Raw genomic sequence first — 16,777 nt, forward strand, 5'->3', positions numbered from 1 at the left:
ATTAAGTGATCTGGACAAAGAGATCGAGTCACTGAAAATAAATGGACATCAACTCGTATCAAATGTGGATTTCCAAAGAAGAGAAAACGAGTTGATGCAGTACTTGGAAAATTATAATAAAGACATAGTTATGAAAAAAGAAAATAAATTCTATAAAGACAAACTTGCCTTCTCGGGGGGATATGCCTATCGCTGGCCCAGAGGACATAGCAATAGACAAGGGAGGTACCCCCGAACAAACAGGAACATGAAAACATCATACAAATCCGACTCGGACGTCTCAGTATCATCATCATCAGTGTCATCCTACAAACCACCACCTAAAACAACACGGGGGTCATATGGAAGGGGTCGATTACCTAAACGAGGAAATAGTCATGAACATCAAAATAATGGAGGACAAAATAAAAAACGTATGATGTCCCCCCATAAATATCCCCCCAGCAATCCACACTCAGACCAAATGGAGGGGGCCTCGGGGGCTTCCTTTTCAGGAATGAGTGTACTACTACCTATGTTTGAAGACACGGGAGTAGGATCCCAACGGGAGTTGGGTGCCGTACCTAAAACACTCCAAGGCCGTAACTCTAATGTGGGCCCAGCCCCTTTAGGAAACACCCCCAACCCCCCAACTACCCCTATGATACAGCGTACTGGAAAGATGGACCCGTTTGTGATCAAACAGCCAACAATGGGTCGGGATTAGATGTGATCAACCTATCATCATATCAACTCACACCAATTGAATTGGAGGTCCTGAGGCTGGGACTCAGCTTCTGTCCTTCACAACAAGTAGACAAATTCACCCTTGTAAAGGATTTACATATGTTCGCAAGGAATCTTACTTATAAATACATATTTGATACCGACAAAGGCAAAACGTGGAAGAAAGACGAAGACCCATATAAGGGATTCAAGGTACAAGACTTTAGAGCTCTTAAAACACTAATCCAACTGTTAGATGAAAATGAAGGCTATGGAAACTCGGAGAGCTCCTCGTCTGAAGAAGAAGGAGGTCCAAATCCACCTCTAAGACCCCTAAAATTTAAAAATAAATCGCAGAAGTTCCCGAACCTTCAGACATGCCCAGCTGTATGGGCCTTCTTGAAACAAACTATGAAGCAAATAGAAGCCATACAATTTCCAAAACATAACACAAAGAATTTGCCATCAGCACAACGGTCGGCCTTGGAAAATTTGACGAGGAGGGATGAATTAGTGATAAAACCATCGGATAAAGGAGGCAATGTGGTGGTGATGAACAAGGATAACTACATCGAAATGTGTCTAAACATACTTAACAACCGCGAATGGTATCAGCAGATCCCACCTCAGAAACTCACTGAAGCAAGATTGGATTATTTATCTATCATCGATCGGGCATATTCTCAAGGCCTGATCGATAAAGACACCCGTGAGTTCCTTGAGGTTAAGTGGCCGGTAACACCGACCTTCTACTCACTACCCAAAGTTCATAAGAGTCTATCGAAGCCTCCGGGACGTCCAATTGTCTCGGGAATAGGCAGCCATACCGAGACTGCTAGTCAGTTCGTGGATGGTTTCTTGCGTCCACATGTTACAAGTTTGCCATCTTATCTTAAAGATACATTGGAATTACTCCAAATTCTCGAGGGACTCAGGGTACCACCGGAAACAATCTTGGCGGCCATCGACATAGAGGCCCTTTATTCGAGTATACCACACAAGCTGGGCGTGGCTACGATTGCAGAGTTCCTGAAAGAAAGAGATACTGACAGCTGGGAGCTGTGCCAATTTGTTGCAAATCTGTTGGAACATATTCTTACCAATAATATGTTTTTGTTTAATGGCGTTACCTACCTCCAGGTGCAGGGGGTAGCGATGGGGACATCATGTGCCCCATCGTATGCCAACCTGTACCTGGGGGGATGGGAACGCAATCTTTTTTCGAGTGAGGAGGCCGCGATGTACCTTCGCCATATCCTCCTGTGGCGGAGGTACATCGACGATGTCCTCCTCATTTGGACGGGGTCAGCTGAACTACTTAATAGCTTTATGGAACTTCTCTCTCATAATAAATTCAATCTTAAGTTTACCATCCAATTTGATACAACGACTATCTCATTCTTGGATCTATGACTGGTACTTAGAGAAGACGGTTCAATTTATAGTACATTGTACAGAAAGGAGACGGCTGGCAATACCATCTTACATTTCGCCAGCTCCCACCCTCGTACATTAATACATAGCATACCCTATAGTCAGTACCTCCGACTACGACGGAACTGCGCCAGAGATGAAGACTTTGAGAGAGAAGCGAAAGCATTATATGATCGATTGCTCAATCGAGGCTACAGTAAAAAAGTCCTCAAGAGGGCCTACCAGCGGGCCAAACTGAATTTACGTGACACTCTGCTTTTCAAACATAAAATACGGGACTCATACCCCACCACAAAACTAATTACAACATTTACAGCACATCAACATGAAATTCGAAATTTGATTGGTAATAATTGGCACTTTTTGTCTGAGGATCCAGTCATCTCAAAATATGTGGCAAATGTGCCACAAATTACTTACAGGAAATCACGATCCATTAGGGATGTGTTAGTCCACAGTCACCTGCAATCTTCAATATCACCAGCAGGAGCAGAGGGTGAGAATGGTACCTTCAAATGTGGACATTGTCAATTCTGTCCATGGATTAGAGAGGGGAGTAGCTGTCCCCTCCCAAGGGGGGGCCTCCACAAACTGAAAGGATATGCTGATTGCACCACAACGGGCATTGTGTACTTAGCCATGTGCCGTTGTGGTGCATTCTACATAGGTAAAACGAAACGTCCGTTTGCGAGAAGAATACAGGACCACTTATACTACCTAGACGCAGGGCTACTCTATACCCCCATTTGTAAACATATTGGTTTGCAACATAGTTACGACCCCAACTTTGTATCTTTCTTTGCTCTAGAGGTCATACCTGACCCGGAGAGGGGCGGCAATGTGGACAAAAAGATCTTGCAGCGTGAGGCCAGGTGGATATATAACCAACGGGCGACCAGTCCGCCTGGCCTCAACACTGCACTTGCATTCAACCCCTTTCTGTGATATTGTTCTCCTTGTAAAAAATACCCATATGACCATGTAACAACAGGAATTATGGACTAAACATTCACTATTCATCTACATTTGCCACCTGATACTATAGGTAGATCTAATTTTTAGTTATAGAATACCATTAACACTCACTGGATATTCATCCTTCATTTATGAGAATTCCATAAATACTTACTAGAGGCGCATTTTCCACATACGATCCAATCTGGATCAAAGGATCATGCAATTGAAAAACAATTGGAATTAGAGTGTTAATTCATTACATACTGACCATATTTGTAATTGATATATCATTGCAGATAAGCTCCCATCCATCTCCAGTGGCATAATATTAGATATTTTCACCAGATGGTGCTACTCTTCAATTGGGATCTGTTGATTAGAATATAGGCTGTTATGAATAACTAACATCCCCATCCTCTTTCCTTCCTTTCTTTTTTTTTTTTTTTTTCTCTTCACTTTATGTATTATGTTATAATGATCTTGATTGGAAGGGAATCTTGTTAAATGATGTTCATACTTTATATGTTTGTTGTACAAAGCTTTTGTATTATTTCAAAGCACCCGGTCTATGTCAGACCTGTTTATTGTTCTCTACCACTCTTTGGATTATCTCCGCTGCTGGCGAATTAACGGTTGCCTTTATGGTAGGGGGACTCGGACGTCCCCGCCCAGGGGGTGGAGCCATTTTCTCTTCCGCCCCCAGCTGCCCGTCACGTCACTGACGTGATACGGGCAATGCGCTCGCATCATAGGGGATAGAACGCAGCCGCGTCCGCTCCCCTGATGCGCGCGCATTCTGACGGGGACGTCCGGACCGGAAGCAATGCCGGGGGTCAACCTTGACCTGATTGCTTCCGGTGGGACCATACCATTCAAAAGATGGAGGCGCGGGAGCTGTCTGCGAGACGCATCCGCGACCATCCATCGGTGAACGGGCGGACGCCCTGACTCTGCAATAAGGAGCTGCTATAACCCCCCTCTTTTCTACTCTCCAGGTTTGAGGGGTAAGTTTAAATTACTTTAGATGCATTTGTTGCCCTCCTTTGATACCCGGATATACCTTGTACCCTGGGGGGGCCCCCCCCACTGTACTATAATGGGCTATTTTATATGATCTTGGTACAAGTGGCATTGTAGGTACCTTGTAATCAATTTATTATATCCCCAGTAAACCTTGTGAAAGTATTCAATATACCTTATGTACAATATATGGCCCTATATGGTTTTGATACGAATGGCATTGTAGGTACCTTGTAATTAATTTACTATATCCCCAGTAAACCTTGTGAAAGTACTAAATATACCTTATGTATAATATACTTTAGTGGGCGTCATATATAACTTTCTTCTGTGCTTGACCATTCATGGTCATTAGTATGTTTTTATAATTGATTTCTACCAGCATTACTTATGGGTTTCCCGTCTTTATTTCAGCACGGGTTACCAGCACATAGTGCCCTGAATGTGTGGTCCAGGCCTCCTACTGGTATTGTCTGTCTGGGATCTGGCACCCAGAGACAGTCCGTATTGGCTGGTTCAGCGAGTGATGTCCAATGAATGGTGGTTTTAGTTTTATTTCTTGAGATTATCACAGTAGGTGAGCTACAATCTAAGATAATTGATGTTCGTTAAGAATAGCTGTTATGTATAACCATTGTACAATCTAAAACTGTTTATTATTTACACAGTGTAAATGAATCAATTGCATCGTGTCTAGCCCTGATGAAGCGAAATTTCTTTTGCGAAACATGTTGGCTTTAGTCACGTATGAACCTTGGATTCAACTACTGGATGTCTATATGTCTGTATATGTATTGATGATACTATAATTTTTACTATATTTAATAAACATAGCTAAATTTATTAAACTTGTGTGATTCTCACCTACGCAACTCAGGTTCTTTCCTTCAAAGTCCCATACATTTGAGGAGGGGGACTGTCCATTCCTTCCCTTCCCCCCCTTCCCCCCCTCTCTCTTCTCCATTTCTATATAAGTTATACCACAATCAGGGATGGAAAAACTGCCTAAGTTACATTTTTAAATATAGTCCAACCAGTTCTCCTTTATTACATAGAAAGTCAACCATCACTGCAGCCCTCCACCAGTCGGGGCTTTATGGCAGAGTCGCCCGACGGAAGCCTCTCCTCAGTGCAAGACACATGAAAGCCTGCATGTAGTTTGCTAAAAAACACCTGAAGGACTCCAAGATGGTGAGAAATAAGATTCTCTGGTCTGATGAGGCCAAGATAGAACTTTTTGGCCTTAATTCTAAGCGGTATATGTGGATAAAACCAGGCACTGCTCATCACCTGTCCAATACAGTCCCAACAGGGAAGCATGGTGGTGGCAGCATCATGCTGTGGGGGTGTTTTTCAGCTGCAGGGACAGGACGACTGGTTGCAATCGAGGGAAAGATGAATGCGGCCAAGTACAGGGATATCCTGGACGAAAACCTTCTCCAGAGTGCTTAGGACCTCAGACTGGGCAGAAGGTTTACCTTCCAACAAGACAATGACCCTAAGCACACAGCTAAAATAACGATAGAGTGGCTTCACAACAACTCCATGACTGTTCTTGAATGGCCCAGCCAGAGCCCTGACTTAAACCCAATTGAGCATTTCTGGAGAGACCTAAAAATGTCTGTCCACCAACGTTTACCATCCAACCTGACAGAACTGGAGAGGATCTACAAGGAGGAATGGCAGAGGATCCCCAAATCCAGGTGTGAAAAACTTGTTGCATCTTTCCCCAAAAAGACTCATGGTTGTATTAGATCAAAAGGGTGCTTCTACTAAATACTGAGCAAAGGGTCTGAATACTTAGGACCATGTGATATTTCAGTTTTTCCTTTTTTAATAAATCTGCAAAAATGTCAACAATTCTGTGTTTTTCTGTCAATATGAGGTGCTGTGTGTACATTGAGGAAAAAAAAAGGACCTTAAATGATTTTAGAAAATGGCTGCAATATAACAGAGTGAAAAATTTAAGGGAGTCTGAATACTTTCCGTCCCCACTGTGTTTGTAATATTATATATATATATATATATATATATATATATATATATATATATATATATATATATATATATATATATATATATATATATACACATACATACATACATACATACATACATACACACACACACATAACACACACAGAAATTACACTTTGTTACTATGTAAAGTAGTGAGTGTACAGCTTGTATAACAGTGTAAATTTGCTGTCCCCTCAAAATAACTCAACACACAGCTATTGATGACTAAACCGCTGGCAACAAAAGTGAGTATATCACTAAGTGAAAATGTCCAAATTGGGCACATTTGGCTATTTTTCCTCCCCGGTGTCATGTGACTCGTTTGTGTTACAAGGTCTCAGGTGTAAATGGGGAGCAGGTGTGTTAAATTTGGTGTTATCGCTTTTACTCTCTCATACTGGTCACTGAAAGTTCAACATGGCACCTCATGGCAAAGAACTCTCTGGGAATGTGAATAAAAGAATGGTTTCTCTACATAAAGATGGCCTAGGCTATAAGAAGATTGCCAAGACCCTGAAACTGAGCTGCAGTACGGTGGCCAAGACCATATAGCGGTTTAACAGGACTCAGAACAGGTCTCGCCATGGTCGACCAAAGAAGTTGAGTGCACATGCTCAGTATCATATCCAGAGATTGTCTTTGGGAGATAGACGTATGAGTGCTGCCAGCATTGCTGCAGAGTTTGAAGGTGTGGGTGGGTGTCAGCCTGTCAGTGCTCAGGCCATATGCCGCACACTGCATCAAATTAGTCTGCATGGCTGTTGCCCCAGAAGGAAAACTCTTCTAAAGCTTGTGCATAAGAAAGCCTGCAAACAGTTTGCTGAAGACAAGCAGACTAAGGACATGGATTACTGGAACCTTGTCCTGTGGTCTGATGAGACCAAGATAAATGTATTTGGTTCAGATGGTCTCAAGTTTGTGTGGCGGCAACCAGGTGAGGTGTACAAAGACAAGTGTGTCTTGCCTACAGTCAAGCATAGTGCTGGGAGTGTCATGGTCTGGGGCTGCATGAGTGCTGCCAGCACTGGGGAGCTACAGTTAATTGAGGGAACCATGAATGCCAACATGTACTGTGACATACTGAAGCAGAGCAGGATCCCCTTCCTTGGGAGACTGGGTCGCAGGGCAGTATTCCAATATGATAACGACCCCAAACACACCTCCAAGACAACCACTGCCTTGCTAAAGAAGCTGAGGGTAAAGACGATGGACTGGCCAAGCATGTCTCCAGACCTAAACCATATTGAGCATCTGTGGGGCATCCTCAAATATATATATATATATATATATATATATATATATATATATATATATATATATATATATATATATATATATATATATATATATATATATATATTTTTTTTTTTTTTTTTTTTTTTTTTTATTTTATGATACAAGTCTTCAAGCCCTTTGGTGAAATTCTATTTCCATTGTGCTGCACTAACCATTCCTCACGTATTATTTAACCCCTCCCTTTATTCTTTATTTAAAAAAGTAATAATGTCAAAGGACATTTTAAAGGTTGGTAACAAAAAGTTCTGCCCGTCTACCACTATGCTGCAAATCTCTGCACCACCATGGAACACAGATGGGCAAAGTTAGAGAATATCATTCCTGGTTATGGTATGAATGACTGTTCATACATTCCCCACAATGCTTCAGCAGCAGGAAGCTTCCAGGTGGAAATTGTTTGCCCTCATTACTTCTAGATCACACATTAGCTTTTTTAGTATACAGGAGCCACTCTGCTTAGTACCATCTTTTGAGTTCCTGTTGTGCTGCTGCTGAGAGCCTGAGCCGGCTGTTTCTGCCCCATCCACAGCTCAGTCCCCCAGTGAGTGCTAGAGGGGGGAGACTGACATTCACCGCTCTGTGCTCAGAGTGGACCCGACAAACTGAGCAATCATTGGTCTTTGATCGCTCAGTGTAGAGCCGGCAGGCGGCAGATGCAGCATGGGTTTCACCTAGATGAGTATGTGCATTTATTTTTTGAAAACTTGCACCTCTCTTAAGAAATGTCAGGTGTTCATAGTACTTTGACCACTTACCTGGGGGTTTAATCTGTATATTGTCCTCATCAAGTTTTTCTTCTTGTGGCACCAAAGCAACAAACCGAGGGGGTGTATTTCTCCGAGGAGTGTATCTGCAGATAGCCATCACTTCTTTTTCTAGGCATTTAATAAGTAGCGCATGGAATAAGGTGCTGCTGCCTAAGAAAAATGTATGTAAAAGATTAGGTGTCCAAAGAATGAGTTACATATAATGCCACATCATGTAAACCACAAAAGTAGTAATCTTGCTTTTTTTATAATCTTACAGCAAGACTCCTTTATAAAGTCCATGATGTTAAGATTTCTGGACACACTGGCCCAAACTGAGCTTTTCATTCACGTCTTTATATTCCAATTTTCATAATAGAAGGATTCAGAAAATTTAGATTGCTTCGAAAATGCTGGATCCATGATTGTGTTCAATTTTAATAGTTCTGAGTCAGTACCATGAAACAAGCATACAGTAAATGAAAGTGAGAGAAAAGTCAGAATTCATAATCTCTGACTTGTTTAGACAAACAATTCAGAGTACTGAAACCAAAGCTTCAGCATGACAGCCAGGCATTTGCATATTCACGAGGCGTGATCAGCAATGGCAGCCTCCATATTTCTCTTTTGCAGCTTTGAAACTGGTGACTGAATAGCTTCTAAAAGGTCTGGTATATTTTTTACATCATGCTTTCTGCAAATGAAAAGCAGTAAGAATCCTTCAATGGGTGTTAATAGCAACCAAACAAGGCTTTTCACTTAACCAGATTAGTGGAAAGGGGACTAAGGAAGACTGGAGCACTACAAATTTACCCGGGTAAAACAAAATGCATAGACTATGTTCTCTATATACATCTAAAGGATGATTTTAAATTTTGACTTAAAACCAAAGAATGGAGCTAGATGGTATGTTCAAAAACAGTATCCTGCTAACATCCCAAAATCACAGATACAAAAGAAGAAAAGAACCCCCCCCCCCCCCCCCCATCCCCAAGGGAGTTACATAGTTACATAGTTACATAGTAGGTGAGGTTGAAAAAAGACACAAGTCCATTAAGTCCAACCTATGTGTGTGATTATGTGTCAGTATTACATTACATATCCCTGTATATTGCGGTCATTCAGGTGATTATCTAATAGTTTCTTGAAGTTATCAATGCTCCCCGCTGAGACCACCGCCTGTGGAAGGGAATTCCACATCCTTGCCGCTCTTACAGTAAAGAACCCTCTACGTAGTTTAAGGTTAAACCTCTTTTCTTCTAATTGTAATGAGTGGCCACGAGTCTTATTAAACTCTCTTCTGCGAAAAAGTTTTATCCCTATTGTGGGGTCACCAGTACAGTATTTGTAAATTGAAATCATATCCCCTCTCAAGCGTCTCTTCTCCAGAGAGAATAAGTTCAGTGCTTGCAACCTTTCCTCATAACTAAGATCCTCCAGACCCTTTATTAGCTTTGTTGCCCTTCTTTGTACTCGCTCCATTTCCAGTACGTCCCTCCTGAGGACTGGTGCCCAGAACTGGACAGCATACTCCAGGTGCGGCCGGACCAGAGTCTTGTAGAGCGGGAGAATTATCGTTTTATCTCTGCAGTTGATCCCCCTTTTAATGCATGCCAATATTCTGTTTGCTTTATTAGCAGCAGCTTGGCATTGCATGCCATTGCTGAGCCTATCATCCACTAGGACCCCCAGGTCCTTTTCCATCCTAGATTCCCCCAGAGGTCCCCCCCCCAGTGTATAGATTGCATTCATATTTTTGCCACCCAAATGCATTATTTTACATTTTTCTACATTGAACCTCATTTGCCATGTAGTCGCCCACCCCATTAATTTGTTCAGGTCTTTTTGCAAGATTTCCACATCCTGCAGAGAAGTTATTGCCCTGCTTAGCATCGTCTGCAAATACAGAGATTGAACTCTTTATCCCATCCTCCAGGTCGTTTATGAACAAATTAAATAGGATTGGTCCCAGCACAGAACCCTGGGGAACCCCACTACCCACCCCTGACCATTCTGAGTACTCCCCATTTATCACCACCCTCTGAACACGCCCTTGTAGCCAGTTTTCAATCCATGTACTCACCCTATGGTCCATGCCAACGCACCTTATTTTGTACAGTAAACGTTTATGGGGAACTGTGTCAAATGCTTTTGCAAAATCCAGATACACCACGTCTACGGGCCTTCCTTTATCTAGATGGCAACTCACCTCCTCATAGAAGGTTAATAGATTGGTTTGGCAAGAACGATTCTTCATGAATCCATGCCGATTACTGCTAATGAAATCATTCTTATTACTAAAATCTTGTATATAGTCCCTTATCATCCCCTCCAAGAGTTTACATACTATTGATAATATTGATATTGAGTTTTTAAGCAAGATCATGTATATATATATTTAAAAGGCAATTACCAATCTTTATTACAATCATAAAAATACCAGTGGGTCAATAAAATTGAAACACTAATTCACAAAGAACAACATAAGATTATGACACTTTACAGTACATAAATAGGATTCCCTGTTTGTCAGATATACCAAGACAAAAAGTGCCAACAATTATTTAAGCCTGTTCAGTCTCAGTATAATCATCAGGCAAATGTGATGCATTTTGGAATAAATTCCTTCTTCAGGGAAAGAGAGGTATACCAGATCTATAATGTAATCATAACAATAAGTAGTATAACAATATTGAATATGGAATATTGACAACAGTATGACAAGCTAGCCCTCAAACACAAATTTGAACAAAATGTGACAATACGTTCAATGTATCCGGCTATCATATGCGTGTGGATGGCCGGCTATTGTCATGTACTCGGGTGTGCCAAGGGCAAAGTTGACAGAAAAGGGGGTGGCGCCTACGGGTATTTATATGTGGTGAGAGGTATGTGCAGTCTGACTAAGCTGAATGATTGTTGGCAGTTTCTTTTCCTCTGTGTATCTCCGACAAGCAGGGTATTCCTGTTTATGTGCTGTAAAGTGTTGTACTCTTGGTATTCTTTGTGAGTTTGTGATAGAATTGTATTGACCCATTGGTCTTTTTATAATATTTAAAATAAAGATTGTAATTTGCATTTTCAATGTATATGCATGATTCTGACTAATATGTCCCTTGGGGGGCTTGTTTCTTCTTTTGTATTTTCACTTTTGACTTGGTGTGCTTTCAACATATACAGTATCTGTTGGCACTTTAAATTGTACTGAACAGGCTTGAGAATTACAATAGAGACACCAACAATCCCTTCACGTCTATGAATTCTTTTTTAAGCAGCTCTAGTGTCCAGATTTGCAAGGTTAAACACATCCTGGAAATACTGGCCACCACCATGTGCCTACTGCATCATCATAATCATTGGCAAGTTCAAAGGCCGGAAGGCATGCAAGTAAGGCAGACCAATGTTAAAAGCGATCAAGAAGGACCACTTAATTCTTGCTCTTACTAGAGCTGCATCAGTACCATTAGGGCCCATTTGCATTGTTAAATTTAAATCCACAAAAAGAGAATAAATAAGGAGTTCTGATTTTACTGGATGCATGCTTGTTACAGACAAGTCACTAAGTACTGAAACCAGACAGCCAGGCAAATAACATTTTAGGAAGAAAGTTGGCAATGGGAGCCTGCATAGTTACATAGTCAATTAGACTTCATCTTCAGCTCCGGAAGGCCCACTTCATGACCAGGTAGTTTTTTTATTTTTGGCACTGCGTTACTTTAACTGACAATTGCATGGTCATGCAACATTATATACAAATGACATTTATATCATTGTTTTCACACAAATAGTGCTTTCATTTGGTGGTATTTGATCACCGCTAGGTTTTTTCTTTTTTGAGCTATAAACAAAAAGACCGATACATTTAGAAAAAACAAACAATATTTTCCTGACGCCTTCATGGCAGCACACGCTGGGTTGTGACTCCGCCCACACAACCTGACAGGATTGGTCTAGCTATAAAAGTTGAAGAGAGATGACCCCCACCATTCTCTTTTTTATCCTCACCTGACAAGATGGTTGGACATCGCAAGAGCCTCTTACCGCATCACCCCAGCAGGTTCAAGCCTCTCCTGTTTGGAAGTCCCTCCTGTACAGTCTCTAAAGGGAGCTTCTATGGAGGGAGCCCCCACTCTGGTGGTCTCAGGGGCAGCAACATGGATCATCTGGCATATAGTAAGCTTTAAAGAAGCTTCAGTATTGCAGTGGTCTCCACTTCTAATTTACCTTTTTCCTGCAATCTGTTTCACCTCTTTTTTGTTTCTGGTTTTTTCTCTGTATTCTTCTTCTGGGACCTGTAGTCCCACAGCGCTCAGGGCATGCATGATGGCCGCCGGCCTTCTCGTCCCGCATTGTGCATGCGCGGGGGAGACAGATGGGGACATCCTACACCTTTGCCAACTCCCAATATGGCGCCAGAGCCGTCGTGACGCTTCTGCGCATGCGCGGAGCGTCATTTTTGCCGCGACGGCGGCGGTTTATTTAAAAAAGGGCTCTGGTTTTGAAAAAAACAGCAGTTTGGTATTCTGCTCGCTTTGATAGCTCCTTTTTGCATCTTTGAACAGATATTCCCTCTGGAACCTGGTAAGTGTTTTTATCCTTCTTGATCCATCGTTACAAGGGTTTTTAAAAAAAAAAAAAAAAAAAAAAAAAAAAAAGAAGTAAAAAGAATTTAAATAAATAATAGAAAGTATTATTATTATTATCTAAGCATAGATATATATGTATATATTTGTTTTCCTCTTTAACCCATTCCAGACCTTTTTTTTCCTGCCTGCCTTCTTCCTCTCTGCTCATGGAGACCACTGCCCAAGCACGTTCCAGTAAGGTAAGGGGCTGTCCGTATTTTATGGTAAGTATTGAAGAGAGAAAAAAAGAGCGCACATCTTCTGACAAGACTCCTTCTATCAGTCCTTCCAGGTCTGAATCAAGACGCAAGGAGAGATCAAGCCATACCTCAAGCAGAAGATCCCGCAGAAGCCGATCACGCTCCTCATCTCGTCACAGGCACTCACGCCGTAGCCATTCTCGTCATGGTCACTCACGCCACAGTCATTCTCGACGTAGCCGATCTCATCACAGAAGATCACCTTCGTCACGTCGCAAGCAAACCCAGCACACCCATCCCGCAGCCAATTGCTGCTGGGTATGTGGCGCCACTGCTTTGCCAGATAAATTAGCATGTCGCTCGTGCTTCAATGAAGCTACGAAGGATAGAGAATCAGACGTCAGAGAAGTAACTGACCTGATTCGGAAACTAGTCAGAGAATCGATAATGGAGTCAACTGCACCCCTGCCGACCAGGTCAGACCCAGGTACTTCCATGGCTCCTCCTCGCTCAGCAATCGAGGTGGGGGCGGAAGAATCCCCTTCAGAGAACGAAGATCCAGAAGTGCCAACAGGTTTTGACTTCACCTTGGTCGAACCTTTTGCAAAATTTGTCAAAGAGGCCATAGGTTGAGAAGAATCTGAGGAAACACCTCAGAAAACGCGGAAATATTTTCCGAACCTGAAGAGGGATCCAGAAACCTTCCCTTTCATTGAGGAGTTGAATGATTTGATCAAAGATGAATGGGAAAGATCCGACAAGAGGCCTAACCTAAACAATAGACTTGCTAAAATGTATCCTTTAAGAGAACCTAAGGTCACCTCCTTAATTAATGCCCCGGTGGTGGATGCCTCTTTGATGCGTCTGGCAAGGCATGTCACCCTACCCATTGAAGATGCCGTCTCCTTCCGTGACGTCCTGGATCGGAAAATCGATCTAGAACTCAAAAAAGCCTACTCCACAGCAGGGGGTGCTTGCAGACCAGCAGTCACCACAGCAGCGGTTGGTAGAGCCATTTCGGGCTGGACTGTCAATATTGAAAAATCTCTTCAGGGAGAGATAGACTTGGAGAAGGTAATTACGTCTCTACAGGAACTTAAATTAGCAGGCGATTTTATCGCAGAAGCCTCTGTGGACATTATTAGGTGCTCGGCCCGGGCAATGTTAGCCTCGGTTATGGCAAGACGAGCTCTGTGGCTAAAACCCTGAGTAGCCGACGCAGCATCGAAAACAAATTGGTGCAAAATTCCCTATGATGGTTCCAATCTCTTCGGCTCCAAATTGGATACAGCAATTTCTAAGGTGACAGGGGGAAAATCGGGGCTCATTTCCTCTGACAGGAGACCCAAGAGACCAAGAGGTCCTGCTTACAAAGGTAACCTTCCCGAAAGGTACAGAGAAGCCAAAACCTACAGACCAGAGAGTTTAAAAGAAATTGGAAGAACACACAGTCTTCCTTCCTGAGGATGCGAAAAACCAAGGCCACCCCTTCTATCGAGCAACAGAAGTCCTTTTGAAGGTACGCCCGCCCATCCTCCAAGGGTGGGCGCCAGACTAAAGAGATTCACACAAACATGGTCAGAAAACATCAGGGACCATTGGACCATTTCTACGATCAAATACGGTCACAGGTGGAGATTCCTAAACGAGATCCCCAGGAACCACTTTCTGCCAACCAAACTCCCGGCTTCTCCAGACAAGAGAAGAATCCTTCTGAAATACATAATGGAACTAAAACAAAAGGAGGCAATTTTGGAGGTTCCACTATGTCAAAAAAGGCAGAGGTTTCTACTCCCCTCTGTTTTTGGTAAAAAAGAAAACGGGGGATTTACGGCCAGTGCTGGACTTAAAGAGACTAAACAAAAATATCAAGTTAGAAACCTTCAAGATGGAAAGCCTACAGTCCATACTATTAGCGGTGAATCTAGGAGATTGGATGCTGTCCGTAGACTTATCAGACGCCTATCTTCACATCCCAATACATCCTGCCTTTCAAAGATTTCTCCGCTTTTCAATCAAACAACATCACTTCCAGTTCCAATGCCTACCCTTTGGCATCTCATCAGCTCCCAGGACCTTCACCAAAGTTCTTCTGCCTCTCATCGCATACCTCAGAGAAAGAGGTCTAAGAGTACATCATTATCTGGACGATATACTTCTTCTAGCAGAAAGTCGCCAGGTCTTGATACAACACCGAGAGATCCTACTATCAACTCTGCAAAATTTTGGTTGGCTGGTGAACTGGCAGAAGAGCAAGCTTCAGCCCACTCAGAAGATGATTTTTCTAGGTGCGGAACTAGACACCATCCTGAACAGAGTACAGCTTCCTCAGGAGAAAATCATGCCTCTGATTCAGAAAATTCAGAAGCTAATCTCGGTTACACACTTGCCAGCCAGAGTATGTATGAGTGTCCTGGGCTCCATGTCTGCAACTCTGCCCATGATCCAGTGGTCCCAATGGCACACAAGAATCTTGCAGAATTCCTTTCTGAGGCAGTGGAATGGAGTATCAATGCTTCAGAGAATCCACATACACAGGTATGTGAAACAATCGATGTGGTGGTGGACACGACCCAGAAATCTCAAGAGATACAAACCTCTAGTTCCTCCACAGCCAGAGGTGGTCACTTCAGATGCCAGCCAGCTAGGATGGGGAGCTCATTACCAAAATCTAGCAGCCCAAGGGCAGTGGAAGTTTCAAGCCCATAGGATAGTATCCAATATACTAGAGCTCAGAGCGGCTTTTCAGGCACTTCTGGCCTTCACTCCATACCCGGTGGGGAAAAACGTCATGATACGAATGGACAACAGAGTCGCTGTAGCGTATATCCAGAGGCAAGGGGGTACGAGGAGTCGCACTTTGATGCAGGAGGTACGCCCGATCATGGAGTGGGCTCAAGTGCACCTAATAGACCTGAAAGCGGTATATGTCCCAGCAGCTCAGAACATGCTGGTCGACTATTTGAGCAGGGAACTTCTCTCGAACAACGAGTGGTCATTGAGCCAACGGGCCTTTTCCCTTATTTCGAGAACTTGGGGAGCACCAGAGATCGACCTAGCAGCCACACCTGCAAACACCAAATGTTGGAGATTCCTGTCAAGAGCAGCCTTCCCATCGGCCGAGGGATGGATTGTCTGACCCATCCGTGGAATTTCAAGCTGGGTTACATTTTTCCTCCAGTACCCTTAATTGCGAGGTTCCTATCCAGGCTTCGGAAATCATCGGCGACAGTAATAGCCATAATTCCTTTTTGGCCGAGGAGGCCGTGGTTCACAACCCTACTACAACTCAGCCTACAACAACCGCTTCCTCTCCCAGTAACATTGGACCTCCTGTCCCAGGGTCAATTTCTACACCCAGCTCCAGAGAAGTTACACTTGACAGCATGGAAGTTGAAAGGACTCGGCTGTTAGAGCAGGGATGCTTGCAGGAGGTCATTTCTACTCTTCTACAAGCTAGAAAAAGCACCACCAACAAGACATACTCGCAAGTATGGAATAGGTTTTGTTCTCTGGCCCAACAAAAAAAATGGAACCCAGTATCTCCAGAGCCACCACAAGTTCTGGAATTCCTTCAGTTGGGTATTACCAAAGGATTAAGCTCAAGTACTCTTAAAGTCCAGATTTCGGCTCTTTCGGCTAAAACAGGCATTAGATGGGCACTACATCCTCTAGTGATTCAGTTCATGAGGGCTTGCTTAAAAATCAGACCTCCAAAGAAACCAACATTTCCAGCATGGAATCTCTCTACAGTACTTGATGCATTATCAAAACC

The 16,777-nt window shown here is 42.9% G+C and overlaps 1 protein-coding gene across 4 annotated transcripts in view; it reads right to left on the bottom strand.

The window, feature by feature from the left end:
* Window positions 1-16,777, bottom strand: part of XRCC6 (X-ray repair cross complementing 6) — a 302,212-nt gene that overhangs the window by 78,111 nt on the left and 207,324 nt on the right. For all 4 annotated transcript variants that reach the window (XM_073592729.1, XM_073592730.1, XM_073592731.1 and 1 more), the window contains one exon: window positions 8,187-8,348. In XM_073592729.1, the coding sequence (XP_073448830.1) occupies window positions 8,187-8,348 (162 nt within the window). The remainder of the gene's footprint in view (window positions 1-8,186; window positions 8,349-16,777) is intronic.

Source organism: Aquarana catesbeiana, linkage group LG07 (assembly GCF_042186555.1).
Source record: "Aquarana catesbeiana isolate 2022-GZ linkage group LG07, ASM4218655v1, whole genome shotgun sequence".
Classification (NCBI taxonomy): Eukaryota; Metazoa; Chordata; class Amphibia; order Anura; family Ranidae; genus Aquarana; species Aquarana catesbeiana.